The sequence below is a fragment of the Microcaecilia unicolor genome, chromosome 1, assembly GCF_901765095.1.
Source record: "Microcaecilia unicolor chromosome 1, aMicUni1.1, whole genome shotgun sequence".
Lineage (NCBI taxonomy): Eukaryota > Metazoa > Chordata > Amphibia > Gymnophiona > Siphonopidae > Microcaecilia > Microcaecilia unicolor.
Window position 1 is genome coordinate 551003408 of NC_044031.1, and position 20721 is coordinate 551024128.

Here is a 20721-nt window from a genome sequence, read left to right on the forward strand (position 1 = left end):
AGAACCTTGTGATGTGGAAGGGGTTGAAATAGGAGTCCTCAGATCAGATTGTGCGACACCACCCATCACTGAAGAGAATGGTGGAGCTGTGGAGTTACTTGGATATGGGCAGAAAGGAGCCCTGTGGCCAGAGACCATTAAGAGCAGTGTGTCCATTGAGGATTGGAAAATGGAGGTGAGACATGACAAAGGAGGCGGAGCATCATGTACAGATATACGAGTTGCCTGGGATACCTGCATGGTGAGATGTATTATATTGTTTGCTCACTGTTGAGGAAGGTACACTCAATCTTGAATCATGTTGAGAAGAGCCCCTATGAATTCCAAAGTCTGTACTGGTTGAAGATATGATTTGGGGTAGGTGACTACAAATCTGAGGAGTTCTAGAGAGTTGTATTTTCAACTTCATGGAAGTGGTGGCAGATTTCCAAGTGGCTGCTCTGATTAACCAGTTGTCCAGGTAAGGGAAGACCTGTATGCCCCATCTCCGAAGTACTGCAGCTACTACTACCAGACATTTCATGAATACTCAAGGCAAAGAAGCCAAATGGTACACAAGAACGTAATAGCCATACTGGGTCAGACCAATGGTCCATCTAGCCCAGTATCCTGTTTCCAACAGTGGCCAATCTAAGTCACAAGTACCTGGCAGAAACCAAAATAGTAGCAGCATTCATGCAACCAATTCCATATATGTATCAATAGCAAACTATGGACTTTTCATCCAGGAACTTGTCCAAACATTTTTTAAACCCAGATACACTAACCGCTGTCACTACATCCTCCGGGCAAAGTGTTCCAGAGCTTAACTATTCACAGAGTGAAAAATTATTACCTTCTATTTGATTTAAATGTATTCCCATGAGTGTCTCCTAGTCATTACACTTCTTGAAAGAGTAAAACACCAATTCATTTCTACTCGTTCTACACCACTCAGGATTTTGCAGACTTCAATCATATCTCCCTTCAAATGTCTCTTTCAAGCTGAAGAGCCCTAACCTCTTTAGTCTTTCCTCATATGAGAGGAGTTCCATACCTCTTCATAATTTTGGTCATGCTCCTGTAAAGCTTTTCTAATTTCCTATATCTTTTTGAGATAAGGGGACCAGAACGGAAAGCAATACTAAATATGAGGTCGCACCATAGAACGATACAAAGGCATTATAGTAATCTCGGTCTTATTTATCTTCCCTTTCCTAATAATTCCTAGCATCCCATTTGATTTTTGGCCACACACTAGGCAAAAGATTTCAGCTTATTGTCTACGACAATACCTAGATCTTTTTCTTGCACGCTGACCCCCAAGGTGGATTTTGATTATTCTCCTAATGTGCATCACTTTGAATTTGTCCACATTAAATTTAATCTGCCATTTGGATGCCTAGTCTTCCAATTTCCTAAGTTCTTCCTGCAATGTTTCATAGTACACATGTTTTAACAACCTTGAATAGTTTTGTCATCCGCAAATTTAATCACCTCATTTGTCGTTCCAATTTCCAGCTCATTTCTAAATATGTTAAATAGCACTGGCCCAAGTACATCCCTGTGGCACTCCACTATTCACCCAACTCCATTGACAGAAATGACCATTTAACTCTACCCTCTGTTTTCTCTCCAATAACCAATTCCAAATCCACAACAGAACCTTGCCTCCTATCCCATGACTAATTTTCACAGGAGTCTCTTATGAAGAACTTTGATAAAAGCTTTCTGAAAAGCTAGATACTCTATGTCAACTGGCTCACCTTTATCCACATGTTCACGCCTTCAAAGAAATGAAGAAAATTGGTGAGGCATGACTTCCCTTGGCTGAAACCATGTCCCATCAAACCATGTTTATTTATGTGTTCTGTAATTTTATTCTTTACAATAGTTTTCACTATTTTACCCAGCATGGACATCAAGCTTAGCCATCTGTAATTTCCCAGATTACCATGGAACCGTTTTTAAAGATCGGCATCACATTGGCTACCCTCCAATCTTCAGGTACTAGGGACAACTAACGACAGGTTATAGATTACTAACAGGTAGCAATTTCATGTTTGAGTTGTTTCAGTACCCTTGGGATGCATGCCATCTGGTCCAGGTGATTTACTACTCTTTAATTTGTTGATTTGTCTCAGTATGTCTTCCAGGTTCACCAAGATTTCTTTCAGTTCCTCTGCATCATCACCCTTGAAAACTATTTCCAGTACAAGTAGATCTCTTACATCTTCTTCCATAAAAAAACGAAGCAAAGAACTCATTCCGTTTCTCCACTGTGGCCTTGTCCTCCCTGAGTGCCACTTTTGCTCCTTCATGATCCAATGGTCCCAAGGATTCCCTTGCAGGCTTTCTGCTTCTGATGTACCTGAAAAAATGTACTGTGAGTTTTTGCCTCTGCAGCAAGCTTCTCTTCACATTATCTTTTAGCCTTCTTTATCAATGCTTTGCATCCAACTTGCCAGTGCTTATGTTGCTTCTCATTTTCTTCATGTAGGTCCTTTTTCCATTCTTTAAAGGCCATTCTTTTGGCTGAAATAGCCTCTTTCACTTCACCATGCTAGCTGTCACTTTCTCTTCTTTCCACTTTTGTAAATACCTGGAATGCATCTGGTCTAGGCTTCCAAGATGATATTTTTAAACAATGTCCATGCTTGATTTAATGTCCTAACCACTGCAGCTGATTTTAAGCTTCTTTTTAACCATTTTCTTAATTTTATCATAGTCGCCCTTTCAAAAATTAAATGCTGCTACAGTATATTTCCGTTATGGCTTCATTCCAGATAGTAGCTCGAGATAGTGACTTGATGGATTTAGAATGTTTCTTGATGAGGTCAGTTGCCTTCTGAAGGATGTCTGCCTCAGCCCTGTATGGGATGGCTTAGCCATCTCCTGTACAAAATCAAAATAAGGAGAGCTCCTCTGGAGGAGACTTCCCTCCTTTATGTGGAGTAGAGAGGTCTGAGAGAAAACCAAGTGACTTCACTGCCTTGATGTCAAGCTTTGAGTGGGATCAATGCCAATGTTTCCTGGCCTCTGCCCGAGTCCCTCAGCACTGATGAGGACAACGATGAATCCTTTCTCGCCTCTGGGAGGGGATCTGTGGCTACTGTTGACACTTGATGTTGAAGAAGGTCGAGGCCCTCTTTATGTCCATGGATCCCTAGTGTTTGATACAGCCCCCAGTGCTACAGAGACCAACGTCTCTGATGCTGAAATCGATGGATCAGACTTCTTGGTGCCAAAAGTTCTTTCATGTTGCTTCTCACAACCTTTCATGCCTCTTCTTTACATATGCAGAGTTATGAGAGAAGGAAATATGATTGGACCCCAGCCACTGCCGGCACCAGTTACGTGCAACTATGAGTAACACGGTCCTGCTGCAACGGATGTACTTTTTGAAACCACTGTGTTTTCTGGGATATATCTGGCAGAAAATGTACCAGGCCGGGTGCCCGAGACCTAAGCGGGCCTAGTGAGCTGCAGAAAATAAAGAAAACTTTAAGTGCTGACAAACCCAACTAAAGAGATCTAAGGGAGAAGTGGCCCGGTGCAACTTACTTACACACTATTTTGATATGCCGGAAGGACAGCGATGAGAGTTGAGATGCAAACTGTGTGGAACAAACAAGCTAGAATGTTCTCACTGTGCCATGGAAAAATAAAGACTGAGTTGAGCTGGTCTTGTGAGGCAACAGTAGACAAGGAGGAGCACACATGCGTGGTGAACCTCTGTTAAAGGCTTCTAGAAAAAACTCTGGGGAGGGTTCCAGCGCTAGGCTCCAACAAAAGACATTACCCAGTAGTAAGAAGTTATCTACCTGCTTGTTCTCAGAAAATCTTGGTACATCCCCCTTAACTCTGCCAGCACATGTTCCCAGTGCATTCTTTCTGCTTGCAGCCTGCTCCATACATTCGCTGGCACCTCTCCTCGGGTGTCTAGCTAATCTTTGTTTAAAAAAAAAAAAGTCTTATTTGCAAACCTTCAGTGTGTTTTACACCATAGATTCCCAACATGTGGTATGTGTACCCCTTGAGGTACATGGCAAGACAAAAAAAAACCCCCAAAAAACAATTTAAGTGCCAGTTTTCTGCTGTCGCTGGTCGCTCCCAGATTGTTTCCTGCTCCTTCACCCTACAGTCTATCATCTGTCTCTCTTCCTTTCCCTCACCCCCACAGATCTGGCATCTCTCCCTCTTCCTCTCTCCACTGTCCTAAGCTCAAAGCGAATGCTACATACCTGTAGAAGGTATTCTCCGAGGACAGCAGGCTGATTGTTCTCACTGATGGGTGACGTCCACGGCAGCCCCTCCAATCGGAATCTTCACTAGCAAAGTCCTTTGCTAGCCCTCGCGCGCCCGCGCGCACCGCGCATGCGCGGCCGTCTTCCCGCCCGAAACCGGCTCGAGCCGGCCAGTCTCGTATGTAGCAAAAAAGATACAAGGGAAGACACAACTCCAAAGGGGAGGCGGGCGGGTTTGTGAGAACAATCAGCCTGCTGTCCTCGGAGAATACCTTCTACAGGTATGTAGCATTCGCTTTCTCCGAGGACAAGCAGGCTGCTTGTTCTCACTGATGGGGTATCCCTAGCCCCCAGGCTCACTCAAAACAACAACCATGGTCAATTGGGCCTCGCAACGGCGAGGACATAACTGAGATTGACCTAAAAAATTTACCAACTAACTGAGAGTGCAGCCTGGAACAGAACAAACAGGGCCCTCGGGGGGTGGAGTTGGATCCTAAAGCCCAAACAGGTTCTGAAGAACTGACTGCCCGAACCGACTGTCGCGTCGGGTATCCTGCTGCAGGCAGTAATAAGATGTGAATGTGTGGACAGATGACCACGTCGCAGCTTTGCAAATTTCTTCAATAGAGGCTGACTTCAAGTGGGCTACCGACGCAGCCATGGCTCTAACATTATGAGCCGTGACATGACCCTCAAGAGCCAGCCCCGCCTGGGCGTAAGTGAAGGAAATGCAATCTGCTAGCCAATTGGATATGGTGCGTTTCCCTACAGCCACTCCCCTCCTATTGGGATCAAAAGAAACAAACAATTGGGCGGACTGTCTGTTGGGCTGTGTCCGCTCCAGGTAGAAGGCCAATGCTCTCTTGCAGTCCAATGTGTGCAGCTGACGTTCAGCAGGGCAGGAATGAGGACGGGGAAAGAATGTTGGCAAGACAATTGACTGGTTCAGATGGAACTCCGACACGACCTTTGGCAAGAACTTAGGGTGAGTGCGGAGGACTACTCTGTTATGATGAAATTTGGTGTAAGGGGCCTGGGCTACCAGGGCCTGAAGCTCACTGACTCTACGAGCTGAAGTAACTGCCACCAAGAAAATGACCTTCCAGGTCAAGTACTTCAGATGGGAGGAGTTCAGTGGCTCAAAAGGAGGTTTCATCAGCTGGGTGAGAACGACATTGAGATCCCATGACACTGTAGGAGGCTTGACAGGGGGCTTTGACAAAAGCAAACCTCTCATGAAGCGAACAACTAAAGGCTGTCCTGAGATCGGCTTACCTTCCACACGGTAATGGTATGCACTGATTGCACTAAGGTGAACCCTTACAGAGTTGGTCTTGAGACCAGACTCAGACAAGTGCAGAAGGTATTCAAGCAGGGTCTGTGTAGGACAAGAGCGAGGATCTAGGGCCTTGCTGTCACACCAGACGGCAAACCTCCTCCATAAAAAGAAGTAACTCCTCTTAGTGGAATCTTTCCTGGAAGCAAGCAAGATGCGGGAGACACCCTCTGACAGACCCAAAGAGGCAAAGTCTACGCTCTCAACATCCAGGCCGTGAGAGCCAGGGACCGGAGGCTGGGATGCAGAAGAGCCCCTTCGTCCTGCGTTATGAGGGTCGGAAAACACTCCAATCTCCACGGTTCTTCGGAGGATAACTCCAGAAGAAGAGGGAACCAGATCTGACGCGGCCAAAAAGGAGCAATCAGAATCATGGTGCCTCGGTCTTGCTTGAGTTTCAACAAAGTCTTCCCCACCAGAGGAATGGGAGGATAAGCATACAGCAGGCCCTCCCCCCAATCCAGGAGGAAGGCATCCGATGCCAGTCTGCCGGGGGCCTGAAGCCTGGAACAGAACTGAGGGACTTTGTGGTTTGCTCGAGATGCGAAGAGATCCACCAAGGGGGTGCCCCACGCTTGGAAGATCTGGCGCACCACTCGGGAGTTGAGCGACCACTCGTGAGGTTGCATAATCCTGCTCAGTCTGTCGGCCAGACTGTTGTTTACGCCTGCCAGATATGTGGCTTGGAGCACCATGCCTTGACGGCGAGCCCAGAGCCACATGCTGACGGCTTCCTGACACAGGGGGCGAGATCCGGTGCCCCCCTGCTTGTTGACATAGTACATGGCAACCTGGTTGTCTGTCTGAATTTGGATAATTTGGTGGGACAGCCGATCTCTGAAAGCCTTCAGAGCGTTCCAGATCGCTCGCAACTCCAGAAGATTGATCTGTAGATCGCGTTCCTGGAGGGACCAGCTTCCTTGGGTGTGAAGCCCATCGACATGAGCTCCCCATCCCAGGAGAGACGCATCCGTGGTCAGCACTTTTTGTGGCTGAGGAATTTGGAAAGGACGTCCCAGAGTCAAATTGGACCAAATCGTCCACCAATACAGGGATTCGAGAAAACTCGTGGACAGGTGGATCACGTCTTCTAGATCCCCAGCAGCCTGAAACCACTGGGAAGCTAGGGTCCATTGAGCAGATCTCATGTGAAGGCGGGCCATGGGAGTCACATGAACTGTGGATGCCATGTGGCCCAGCAATCTCAACATCTGCCGAGCTGTGATCTGCTGGGACGCTCGCACCCGCGAGACGAGGGACAACAAGTTGTTGGCTCTCGCCTCTGGGAGATAGGCGCAAGCCGTCCGAGAATCCAGCAGAGCTCCTATGAATTCGAGTCTCTGTGCTGGGAGAAGATGGGACTTTGGGTAATTTATCACAAACCCCAGTAGCTCCAGGAGGCGAATAGTCATCTGCCTGGACTGCAGGGCTCCTGCCTCGGACGTGTTCTTCACCAGCCAATCGTCGAGATATGGGAACACGTGCACCCCCAGCCTGCGAAGTGCTGCTGCTACTACAGCCAAGCACTTTGTGAACACCCTGGGCGCAGAGGCGAGCCCAAAGGGTAGCACACAGTACTGGAAGTGACGTGTGCCCAGCTGAAATCGCAGATACTGTCTGTGAGCTGGCAGTATCGGGATGTGAGTGTAGGCATCCTTCAAGTCCAGAGAGCATAGCCAATCGTTTTCCTGAATCATGGGAAGTAGGGTGCCCAGGGAAAGCATCCTGAACTTTTCTTTTACGAGATACTTGTTCAGGGCCCTTAGGTCTAGGATGGGACGCATCCCCCCTGTTTTCTTTTCCACAAGGAAGTACCTGGAATAGAATCCCAGCCCTTCTTGCCCGGATGGCACGGGCTCGACCGCATTGGCGCTGAGAAGGGCGGAGAGTTCCTCTGCAAGTACCTGCTTGTGCTGGAAGCTGTAAGACTGAGCTCCCGGTGGACAATTTGGAGGGTTTGATGCCAAATTGAGGGTGTATCCTTGCCGGACTATTTGCAGAACCCACTGGTCGGAGGTTATGAGAGGCCACCTTTGGTGAAAAGCTTTCAACCTCCCCCCGACCGGCAGGTCGCCCGGCACTGACACTTGTATGTCGGCTATGCTCTGCTGGAGCCAGTCAAAAGCTCGCCCCTTGCTTTTGCTGGGGAGCCGCGGGGCCTTGCTGAGGCGCACGCTGCTGACGAGAGCGAGCGCGCTGGGGCTTAGCCTGGGCCGCAGGCTGTCGAGAAGGAGGATTGTACCTACGCTTGCCAGAAGAGTAGGGAACAGTCCTCCTTCCCCCAAAAAATCTTCTACCTGTAGAGGTAGATGCTGAAGGCTGTGCGCGGGAGAACTTGTCGAATGCGGTATCCCGCTGGTGGAGATGCTCTACCACCTGTTCGACCTTCTCTCCAAAAATATTGTCCGCACGGCAAGGCGAATCCGCTGCTGGAGTCTATTCTCCAGGTCGGAGGCACGCAGCCATGAGAGCCTGCGCATCACCACACCTTGAGCAGCGGCCCTGGACGCAACATCAAAGGTGTCATACACCCCTCTGGCCAGGAATTTTCTGCACGCCTTCAGCTGCCTGACCACCTCCTGAAAAGGCTTGGCTTGCTCAGGGGGGAGCGCATCAACCAAGCCCGCCAACTGCCGCACATTGTTCCGCATGTGTATGCTCGTGTAGAGCTGGTAAGACTGGATTTTGGCCACGAGCATAGAGGAATGGTAGGCCTTCCTCCCAAAGGAGTCTAAGGTTCTAGAGTCTTTGCCCGGGGGCGCCGAAGCATGCTCCCTAGAACTCTTAGCCTTCTTTAGGGCCAGATCCACAACTCCAGAGTCGTGAGGCAACTGGGTGCGCATCAGCTCTGGGTCCCCATGGATCCGGTACTGGGACTCGATCTTCTTGGGGATGTGGGGATTACTTAATGGCTTGGTCCAGTTCGCAAGCAATGTCTTTTTCAGGACATGGTGCAAGGGAACAGTGGACGCTTCCTTAGGTGGAGAAGGATAGTCCAGGAGCTCAAACATTTCAGCCCTGGGCTCGTCCTCCACAACCACCGGGAAGGGGATGGCCGTAGACATCTCCCGGACAAAGGAAGCGAAAGACAGACTCTCAGGAGGAGAAAGCTGTCTTTCAGGGGAGGGAGTGGGATCAGAAGGAAGACCCTCAGACTCCTCGTCAGAGAAATATCTGGGGTCTTCCTCTTCTTCCCACGAGGCCTCACCTTCGGTGTCAGACACAAGTTCACGAACCTGTGTCTGCAACCTCGCCCGGCTCGACTCAGTGGAGCCACGTCCACGATGGGGGCGTCGAGAGGTAGACTCCCTCGCCCGCATCGGCGAAGCTCCCTCTGCCGACGTAGTCGGGGAGCCTTCCTGAAAGGTGGCCGCAGTCGGCACCGCACGCGGTACCGACGTCGGGGACCTCACCCCGGGCGATGGGCCAGCCGGCGCCACGCTCGACGGTACCGGAGGCGCAAGCACCGCCGGTACCGGAGGGGTAGGGCGCAACAGCTCTCCCAGAATCTCTGGGAGAACGGCCCGGAGGCTCTCGTTCAGAGCGGCTGCAGAGAAAGGCATGGAGGTCGATGCAGGCGTCGACGTCAGAACCTGTTCCGGGCGTGGAGGCTGTTCCGGGCTGTCCAGAGTGGAGCGCATCGACACCTCCTGAACAGAGGGTGAGCGGTCCTCTCGGTGCCGATGCCTGCTGGGTGCCGACTCCCTCGGCGACCCAGAGCTCTCGGTGCCGACGCGGGGAGGAGACCGGTGTCGATGCTTCTTCGACTTCTTCCGAAGCATGTCACCGGAGCTCCCCGGCACCGACGAGGAGGACGTAGAATCCAGCCGTCGCTTCCTCGGGGCCGAGGTCGAAGGAGGTCGATCTCGGGGGGGCTGTACCGCAGGAGCCCTCAGGGTAGGGGGAGACCCACCCGAAGGCTCACCGCCACCAGCAGGGGAATGGACAGCCCTCACCTGCACTCCTGACGATGCACCACCGTCCGACGACATCAGCAGACGAGGTCCCGGTACCACCGACGTCGATGCAGCTATCCGATGTCTTGGCGCCGATGCAGAGGGCCGATGCCTCGATGCACTCGATGCACTGGCGGCCGAGGATGAAGGTCTGGACGCTGACGACGTCGATGCACTTGATGACCTTGGTGTCGATGCCGACGAAGAGCCCGAGAACAAAACGTTCCACTGGGCCAATCTCGCTACCTGAGTCCGCCTTTGTAACAGGGAACACAGACTACAGTTCTGAGGACGGTGCTCGGCCCCCAGACACTGAAGACACGACGAGTGCCTATCAGTGAGCAAGATTACCCGGGCGCACTGGGTGCACTTCTTGAAGCCGCTGGAAGGCTTCGATGTCATGGGCGGAAAAATCACGCCGGCGAAATCAAAATCCGAAATGACGAATTTGAGCACCAAAACTTTGAGGGAGAAAAATCTCGACCGAGGCCGAAAAGAGGCCTACCCCGACGACGAAAGAAAACTTACCGGGGCAAAGACTGGAAGTACGGGAAGGGGCAAACGAAACCCAAGGGGGTTTTCGGAGCACTTTCCGAACGAATTTAAACCTTTTCCGAAGAAAAAACACGTCGATTTAAACAACGGACGCGCGAGGTCGACTCTCCGGGGCCCGACACGAGTGCGGACGAAAGAAGACTGGCCGGCTCAAGCCGGTTTCGGGCGGGAAGACGGCCGCGCATGCGCGGTGCGCACGGGCGCGCGAGGGCTAGCAAAGGACTTTGCTAGTGAAGATTCCGATTGGAGGGGCTGCCGTGGACGTCACCCATCAGTGAGAACAAGCAGCCTGCTTGTCCTCGGAGAAACTTGCCTACATTGGCAATGATCACCATAGGTTGCCTGTGGCCACCTTAGGGCCTTCCCTCTGTTTCCACTTCCTATTTCTGCTATGCAGGACCCAGCAGAGGGAAGAACCTATAGCAGCCTGTCATAAATGCTTTGCTGTTAATGGTCATGCTAATGCAGGCGTTTGAGAGCTTAGGACCACAGGAGGAAGGAAGAAGGAGGAAATATGCCAGGCCCATGTGACTGGGGGGGAAAGAGGGAAGGAAAGAGACCAATGATGGACCATAGAGGTGTGTGTTGGGGGTGGGGAGTATGAGAGAAAGATGCTGGTACCTGGGGGATGGAGGGGATGGAAAGATGCTTATCTTGGAGGTAAGCAAAGGAAAGAAAGATGCTGCACCGTGGGGGATGGAGGGAAGGGAAGGGGTAAGATTCTAAACTTATGGCAAGAGATACTGGTCTACTTCTGTCACTACTATGTACTATTAGTTTTCATTTGGTATATGCACAGAAAGTTACCTTGGTTCACTGGAGCCTATATATATATATATATATAGTTTTCATTTGGTATATGCACAGAAAGTTACCTTGGTTCACTGGAGCCTATATATATATATATATATATATATATATATATAAGTGTCCAATCAAATTCCATCTTTTATATTCTAGGAAAATGGTTTGAAGACGCTGAGCAACACTATTTACACAATGTGGTGGCATGGTGATGTGGCACAGATTATCAGGCTCCAAAAAACAGGCGAGCACTTTTATATTAACATCTGACAAAACGGGTGATCCCTGGCAGGGTTGACAGAGTTCTACTGAAGTGTGACTGTCACCATTAGCACTTGCAAGCAAACCCCTCCCCTTTGTAAAATGAGGTTTTATATCAAAATTGTTATTTAAAGAAATGTTAGAATGTAACCCCGATGCAGGTAAAAACCGAAACAGCCACATTGAGTTTTATGATAATTATAGTTTAAGTATTTTAGATTTTTGTGTTCAATTGTATTACATTCATTTATTCTTTGCAACATTACTTCTTTGTTATCCTTTGTTTTACTATTGTATTAATCCTACTTTGGCAATGTTTGTAATGTAATTATGTCCCCAGTAGGGGGCAGGTAGCAGGGGGTTAACCCACCATGTTCTACAGGTGCTCAGTCTCAGCCAAAAAGCCAAGGAAAGACAATTATGAGCTCAAAACTTAGGACTTGCACATGATCTAAGTCAAACAACTGGGTACGTTTTTTTTTTTCTCTCACCTGTCCAATGGGGTAAATGAATTAAGAATGGATCCTGCCATCGCTTTGGTGCTTGCATTGTCACTCACTGTTCCCAAACTTACTGTTCCAGATTCTCCACTCAGACTATAGCGCTCTTTCTGCACATCTGCTTGAATTTCCAACCTTTGGAACAAATATTTTTATATGCCAACAAGCAACATTAACTTGTACTTAAATAGTTCATCTGATTTTAGGGTTGATACTGCCCCCCTCCCCCACTTCTGACTGCTCCAATGTTACACAAATACAACAACACTTAGGACGTCTTTTACAAAGACACAGTAGCATTTCTACTGCGCGCTAAATGCTAGAGATACCCATAGGAATATATGGGCGTCTAGTGTTTAATGCACATTTATTTTTAGTGTGTGCCAAAAACGCTAGCATGCCTTTGTAAAAGGGGCCCTCAACATCTTGGCAAAGGGACTCTCATATAGGCAAGGAACTCTCATCATATTAACATATAATAAACACACACATAATTATATAAGACAATTGTAAGTCACAAATGAAATATGTATTCTTAAAATGTAAGTCAAAGAACTAAATAATATACACATATATTTTTAATTAATATTGATTGAAAGCACACTACAGCATCATTCAAAATAAAATATACCTGCATATAAATCAAATGGATAGGAAACTAACAGCTTGCACAGTTTTCTGTAATCTAAAATTCAACCAATGTTGGCAATCATGCAGTTAACGGTGGCCAGAGCAAGTCAAGGATACCAGAGCATCAGCAAAACAAGCTCTGCAGGGGAAGGTGGTAGTGTTGGGAATGGGAAAGGGAGGCTGGGGCTTAGAGATGAATCTGATGTGACTTTAGGGATAGCAAAAGGATGTTTATTGTAGCAGATGGTTGGGATGGCAAAAGTGGTCTAATGCTGGGGGTTGGTGGCAGAAGAGTGCTAATATTAGGGCAGGGAAAAGGGGGTTCAAAGATAACACAGGGACTCGGGATAGGAGAAAGGATCTAATGTTGGGTCTGATAAGGGGACAGATGGGAAATGTGAGCTCAGGATGAAAGGAGGGGGTTGGGGGGCTGATGCAGGAACTATGGTGGGAGAAGAAGAGAAAGAAAGATTGGGAGGAGAAAGCAAGGTTATAAGCAGGGAAATGCAAAGATGAGGGAGCAAATAGATAGATGGAGGAGCAGAGGCATAAGGTCCGTGGTGGAGTTGAGGGCAAGCTTGTCTAAACATGAAAGGGCATTCTGCTACCCCTGTGGAATATAGAGATTAGAATTGAGATGCTCAAGTCAGGATGTGCTCAATTTCAATGGTATCTTAAAGAAGAATATAACAGAGCCTTTTCTAAAACGCTTGCAGGCGTATATTTGCTGGCACATGCAGGGGCAGCAGCCATTTTGCAAACATATACACTGAAAAAACGAAACAGCAGAGACTTGGTGCCTTCATATGGAAATGATGATTGCACAACTTCCACGTACTCCATGTGTAGCTACCCCATTTTATAAATCTACATCTGTAGGTGTCACTAATTTAGTGAAGCCATAATTCTAACTTGGTTTCATTTTAGAGGTGGACAAACTACCTGGGATTAAGGAAAATGACTCCTTTAATCGTTTTTTTTTTTTTTTTTTGTAAAGCCCAATGTTGAAACAAGCACTTTTTAAAAAACATAATCTATACACACCTTCTGAGCTGGTGTAAATCTTGGCATGGACAGTTTACTCATAATATGTATATTTCCTTTGTAAAAATATCCCTGCTAGAATTATGTACTCCAAGGCTGGATGGCTGGCCTCATCATCACCGCCACCCTCCCAGAGTTACCTGAGTACACCTGGTGGTCTAGTGGCAGGAAAGAGCCCTACTCTTTCCTGCCCGCTGCTGCTGCTGCTCTCTGGCTCTTGCCACCGCTTTTTCAAAATGACCATTGATATTTCAAGCAGATTTAGAAAAAGCAGTGGCATCGGCCCAGACCAGTGGGCAGGAAAGAGTAGAGCTCTTTCCTGCCCCGAAGTACTCCCATGCAGCTCCTATCTCACAGGTGAATGCAGGGGCAGGATGAAAGAAAATATATTGATGGCCTCTGGCTGCAGGCAAGGAGGGAGCTGTTAAATGAAAAAGCAACAGATGCTTTATGTATGTATGTGGGTGGATGGAAGAAGGGGGCTGTAAAAAAATGGTTGGATGCTGTGGGTGGAAGGAGGGGGCTGTAAAAAAGGTGAATGCTATATATGTGTGGGTATGTGGAGGGAGGGGACTGTTAACAACAAAAAAAAAAGGTAGATGCTGTAGGTGGGTGGGTGGGGGCTGTAAACGTGGATGCTATGTATGGGTGAAGGGAGGGGGCTTGGAAAAATATAGATGGTATCTGTGTACGGGGGGGGGGGGGGGGGGCTGTAATTCAGGTTAAATTAAAGACACACTTGCAGATTTTGCAATTTTTTGGTGCAGAATTCTGGCAGGAATATAAAATGGGGAATATACAAGTCGAGTTTAGCTCTGCTCAAGCCATGTCCAAACCAGACCCCCTTGAAATTTCTTCATGGTGTGGATATCCACAAGTAAATAGCAACGGTCTCAAAACAGTATTTAAACACATATGTAATGTGTGTGTAAATGCTGCTATTTACATTAAGATGTGTTTCTAAAACTGGCTCACCTTTATCTGCTTGTTTATAAAATCAAAAAATATAAATTAGTAAGGCAAAATTTGCCTTCGCTAAACCCATGACTCATTTCAATTTGTGCAATTTGATAATTTGTGTTTGTTTTTAATACCTTTTGTCTGGCACCAGTGTCAGGCTCACCAGTCTAATTTCCTAGCTCATCTTTAAGCACTTTTTGAAAATGGTGTTTAATTAGGTAGTCTAGGTGTTTTAAATGATAGGTTACAGATTACTTGCAACAGGTTAGCAATTCATGTTTGAACCAAAGTTGCCAGGGCTGCAGGTTTCTTGCCCAACTGGGCTCCTTTCCGCAACCCGCTGCGGCTTTTTAACACCGCGTGCGGGTTGCGGGATTTTGGGCGGCTTTTTTTTTGCCCCGCTGTGATTTTTTCGCCGGCCACGGGTTGGCTGGTTTTCCCGCGGCCGTGGCCAATAGAAACCCCACGGAGGCAAGCTTAATGACGTCATTTGTGTGCACATGACCTCATTAATATTTATTAATGATGTCATTCATATGCAAATGACTGTGCAGTTTTTGGGCTGGTTTGGGACGTGGAAAATTTTCCATCTGGCAACACTGGTTTGAACTTTCTCAGAACTCTGGAGTGAATACCATCTGGGGGATTTGGTAATCATTACCAAAGAAGATTTCTGGTGTGCGTATGACCCCCCCCCCAACATCCTTCTCATCAAAGAGCAAGGCAAAGAATTCATTTACTGCTATTTTCTTATCCTCCTGTAGTACTCTCAACCTCAGCCATAGCTATCAGCTCTGTGGGTGTTGTGGGTACTTGAGCACCCCCTATATTGAGAAAACTCCTTTACTGTGACCGGGGAGCTAAACTTGTGTTCAGTTTAGCACCCCCAATCATTTTTGAAAAATTGTCTCCTATGGCCTCAGTGGTCTAACCAACTCTCACAGGTTTTGTTTTGTTTTTTGTTTCAAACATATTTGAAAATTTTTAGTATTGGTTTGCTTCTACAAGAAGCTTCTGAAAACTTCTTGTTCTCATTACTAACTTGACAGTTCTTGTGTTCATCCCCAAGTAGAGAATGACGCGTCCCTGTGAGCTCCATCCCCATCCCGTTCCTGCAAGCTCTGTCCTGTTCCCGCCCCCACAAGCTCTGTTGGATCCTATCTGCACAAGCCTCATTTTGATTTTATATTTAAATCATTTTATTAAAGTATAAAGAGAAGCAATATTCTGTACAACTGTTGTTTTATAAATCACAAATAATACAGAACAAGGGGTCAACAAAATTCCCATCTCCCCTCACAAATATCCCCTTCACTACCAGGAAAACTGAACAAGCCAAATTACTACAGAATGCTACACAGAAAATTCATGCTAACAGAATACCTCGGTCACACACACAGAACACAAATGCCAAATACATAAAATCTGACCAAAAATGATAAACATATATTAACCTAAAACCACAAGAAGCCACACCACAGAAATAGACAGATATGCATTTCCTCCTATATAGTGCAAAATATAAAGATCACACATGCCAGAGATGATGTAAAGAGGGTGCAACTAGGACATTTGCCCCCTGGACAGAGACAGCCCTAAGCCTATCCCTGTCCCCTCCACCTACATCCAGCACCACTCTTCTGTGTCCCTATGCCCACCCTCACAAGTCCAGCATCTCCCTTCTCTGCATTCCTATTCTCCACGGTCTACCATCTTCCCCGTGTCCATATACCCCTCCCATGTCTGGCATTGTCCCTCTGTGTCCCTTCCCCTTTCTTCCTCCCCTGCAGGTCTAGGACCTCTCTCCCTTCTCTCCAGTCCTACCACCCCATGGGTCCAGCGCCCCCCCCCCCTCAGATTTCCAGTGCCCCCTCTCTGTGGGTCACTATAACCAGTCCCTCCAAATGACACTGATTACAATTTATAGAAATTACTACTCTACCTATGAAAAGTTATTCTGTTATACGTCCTCTGTGTGTACATTTGTATGTTGCACAAGCTGGCATGATTGAAAATATAAGTGGGATCAAATAAAAACGGTACCAACAATAAAAAATGAGAATGTGGAAGAAGTAGCTCACAGGTTTGGTTGCTTTGTTTCGAGGCTTCCTGCTCCCTGTCCCCACAGCTAGGTATCTGAGCTCTCCCTCCCTTCCTTCAGGTCTGGCCAGGTATCTCTCCTGTTTCTAGCAATGAGCAGCGGCAAGGGCAGTACTGAAGACAGCTGCTTCCGGCTGCCCGGTCAATCTTGCTGCTTCGTCCCACTCATAGGAACTTAAAAAGGTGGGATGAAGCAGCGACGAGATCGGGGCAGCCAGAAGCAGCTGTCTTCAGAGCTGCCCGCGCCACGGTTCACTGCTGGAAACAGGGAGGAGAGATAGACGGCAGGACCTGAAGGGAGGGCGGGAGAACTCAGCTGCCTGACTGCTGTTGTCCCAAAGTTTCCATCATATAACGTTTCACATATCCCTGGGTATTACTGCAAAGAACCAAGGAAAATTCAGAAAACGAAGATTGTTACTCCTTGCATAACTTTCCAAAACTTCACACAGTTGCTAAATTATCTTCATGGCTCCCATGCACCCGGTTACCTACATTTTGATTGATCAACTACAGAGCCTTTCTCAGGATACTGCATCACTGAATGGCAGGTTCTAATAACAGAATCACTTCCTGCCACCAAGGTGATGCTCTTCATCTGGAAGACCCTCCTCCAGGGCATCACAGAGGCTGCCAGACTGAAGTCTGATTGCTCTATGCCAGTGATTCTGAATCCAGTCCTCAGGGCACACCCAGTCAGGTTTTCAGAATGCCCACAATAAATATCCATGAAATAGATTTGATCACCAAGCAAGTAGTGCACACAAATCTCTCTCATGCATATTTATTGTAGATATCATGAAAACCTGACTGGGCGAGTGTGCTCTGAGTACTGGGTTGAGAGGCACTGCTCTACAGCAAAATAAGAACATAAGCATTACCATACTGGGACAGACCAAAGGTCTATCAAGTCCAGTATCCTGTTTCCATCAGTGGCCAATCCAGGTCACAAGTACCTGGCAAGATCCCAAAACAGCAAAACCGATTTGAAGCTGTTTATCTTAGAATCAGCAGTGGATTTTCCCAAGTCCATCTTAATAATGGCTTATGGACTTTTCTTTTAGGAAATTATCCAAACTTTTAAAACACAGCTAACTGTTTTTACCACATTCTCTGGCAACGAATTTCAGAGTAGAATTACTTATTTAAGAAATATCTCGGATTCATTTCAAATTTACTTAGTAGCTTCTTTGCATGTTCCCTAGTCCTAGTATTTTTGGAAAAAGTAAACAAGCGATGCACATCACATCTACTTGTTCCACTCCACTCAGTATTTTATAAACCTTTATCATATCTCCCCTTAGCCGTCTCTTCTCCAAGCAGAAGAGCTCTAGCCGCTTTAGCCTTTCTTCGTACAGTTGTCCCACCCCCTTTATCATTTTCGTCGCCCTTCTCTGTACCTTTTCTAATTCCACTATATCTTTTTTGAGATTCGGTGACCAGAAATGTACACAGTATTTGAGGTGCGGTTGCACCATGGAGCAATACAAAGGCATTATAACATTCTCAATTTTATTTTCCATACCTTTCCTAAAAGTTCTTAACATTCTACTTGCTTTAGCCGCCACTGCACACTGAGCAACGTATCAACAATGACACCTAGATCCTTTTCCTGGATGGCTACTCCTAATGTGGAACCTTGAATCACGTAACTATGATTTGGGATCATCTTTCCCACATGCATCACTTTGCACTTGCTCACAATAAAAGTCATCTGCCATTTGAATGCCAAGTCTCGTTAAGGTCCTCTTGTAATTTTTCACAATTCTCTTGCAATTTAACAATTTTGGATAACTGTGTCATCAGCAAATTTAATTACTTCACTAGTTATTCCCACCTCTACATCATTTATAGATATGTTAAAAAGCAGCGGTACCAGCAGATCCCTGGGGAACCCTACTATCTACCCTTTTCCATTAAGAATACTGACCAATTAACCCCGTTCTCAGTTTTCTATCTTTTAACCAGTTTTTAATCCACAATAGGACATTGCCTCCTATCCCATGATTTTTTAATTTCCTTGGGAGTCATTCATAAGGTACTTCAAAAGCCTTTTGAAAATCCAGACACACATTATCGACCGGCTCATCTTTATCCACATGCTTATTCACCCCTTCAAAGAAATGTAGATTGGTGAGGCAAAATGTTCCTTCATCAAATTTATGTATATGCTCTGTAATTTTGTTCTTTATCATAGTCTCTACCATTTTGCCCAGCACAGACATCAGGCTCACCAGTCTATAATTTCCTGGATCACCTCTGTAACCCTTAAAAAAAAAAGTCAGCATTATATTGGCCACCTTTCAATCTTCTGGTACCATGCTTGATTTTAAAGATAAATTACATATTGCTGACAATAGCTCTGCAAGTTCATTTTTCAATTCTATCAGTACTCTGGCATGTATACCATCCGGTCTAGGCAATTTGCTATTCTTCAATTTGTCAATACATCTTCCATGTTTACAGAGATTTGTTTCAGTTTCTTTGACTCATCAGCACTGAATACCATTTCTGGCACTGGTATCTCTCTCACATCTTCCTCAGTGAAGACCGAAGCAAAGAATTCATGTAATCTCTCCACTATGGCTTTGTCTTCCCTGATTGTCCCTTTTATCCCTCGGTCATCTAGCGGTCCAACTGATTCCTTTGCCAGCTTCTTGCTTCTAATATACGTAAAAGACTCTCTCTACCAAAGATCATGGCGAACAGATTAGCGAGGATTCTACCGGACTTAATACATGATACCCAAGTAGGGTTTGTAAAGGGACGGACAATCGCAAAAAATGTCCGCAGAGTTTTGATCTCCTTGGAAGCTAGCAGTAGAGGGAACAAACATTCTTTATTAATAAGCTTTGACGCAGAAAAAGCGTTTGATCGGGTCCATTGGGATTTCTTATACGCGGTCCTTCGAAAGTACGGGTTCTCAGGGAGATTTATGTCAGGGATTAAAGCATTATACTCGACACCAAGGGCCCGCATCTCGGTCAATGGGTTTGAAACATCAGACTTTGCAATAGGCAGGGGAACGCGACAGGGATGCCCTCTATCGCCCTTATTGTTTGTGCTAACGTTAGACCCCTTATTAAGAGACATAATGAGGCAGCCTGCAGTAACAGGAATGAAGATAGGAAAAGAGGCATTTAAGGTGGCGGCTTTTGCCGATGATATTCTGGTACACTTGATGAACCCGCAAGAATCTTTGAGTGCATTACTGGAGATCGTTTCCGAATATGGAGACTATACGGGGCTCCGGTTAAATCTTGATAAGTCAGAGGCTCTGGCCTCGTCAGAGGAGGTTTGGAGATGTTGGAGAGGTGAATTTCCACTCAGAAGGGCGCAAACCGCTTTTAAATATTTAGGAATTTTGTTGCCTATGGATACTTCTCGTTTACACGAGCTAAATATTAAGTGGTTGCTGGAGGAGACCAGGAAGGTGCTACAGGGTTGGCTGGATCTGCCACTATCACTGCTGGGTAGAATAAATCTCATAAAGATGGTACTATTTCCAAAGTGGCTCTATGTCTTGCAGACAATACCAATCTGGTTATATCGGAGAGATCTTCAGAGGTTTTATGCACTAGCATCGAGCTTCTGTTGGAAAGGTAGGAAACCACGGATACGATTCTCCCACCTTATTGGCAGGTGGAGCAGCGGTGGGATGGGAATGCCTGATTTAGCGCTATATAATCAGGCATGTCAGTTACGCCATCTAGGAGATTGGTTCCTAGGTACACAACGTTATACCCCTATTGCGCTGGAGAAGGCATATTTTGAACCTTACTGGCTTTTTTCATTGCTACATCATAAAACTGGTAATATACCAGAAGGATTACGTAAAAGTGTGATGTTGAGACCAATTCGAGAGGTGTGGAGAAGGCTTGTGCGAAGGCTTGGAGGAGATCCAACAGTGACAGATCAGCTGACTATATGTGGGAATAGTGAGTTTTTACCTGGGATGTCGAGCCGTCATTTTGCTGACTGGGTGAGTCGGGGGGGTTACATGTTTGGCACATCTGGTGGGCGAAGATGGGCAGCCCCTCTCAACTACGGACTTGTTAAGTAAGGTGGGGGATTCCTGGGGCAATAGATTTGCCATAAGACAAGTACAACATTATATGGCTTCACTGCCGGGGGCTTCCTTATCTGGTCAATTGGGGGGCAAGCTTCAAGATTTTTTCAATTCAGTAGGCGAGGGAGAGGTCACTGTCTCCTTGCTCTGTAAGGCACTAACTAGATGGCAACCCCCCAGAGACTATGGACCAATGAGGCGGGCGTGGGAGAGGGAGCTGGGCATGATACTGGAGTCTTGGAATATATCAAGGGCAGTGGCGCATACCCCTGTTGGT

At 46.7% G+C, this 20721-nt stretch overlaps 1 protein-coding gene across 1 annotated transcript in view; it reads right to left on the reverse strand.

Annotated features, from left to right (window-relative positions):
- Positions 1–20721, reverse strand: part of RNF19A (ring finger protein 19A, RBR E3 ubiquitin protein ligase) — a 104896-nt gene that overhangs the window by 3877 nt on the left and 80298 nt on the right. Inside the window, exon 9 of the mRNA XM_030217305.1 lies at positions 11633–11776. Within this exon, the coding sequence (XP_030073165.1) occupies positions 11633–11776 (144 nt within the window). The remainder of the gene's footprint in view (positions 1–11632; positions 11777–20721) is intronic.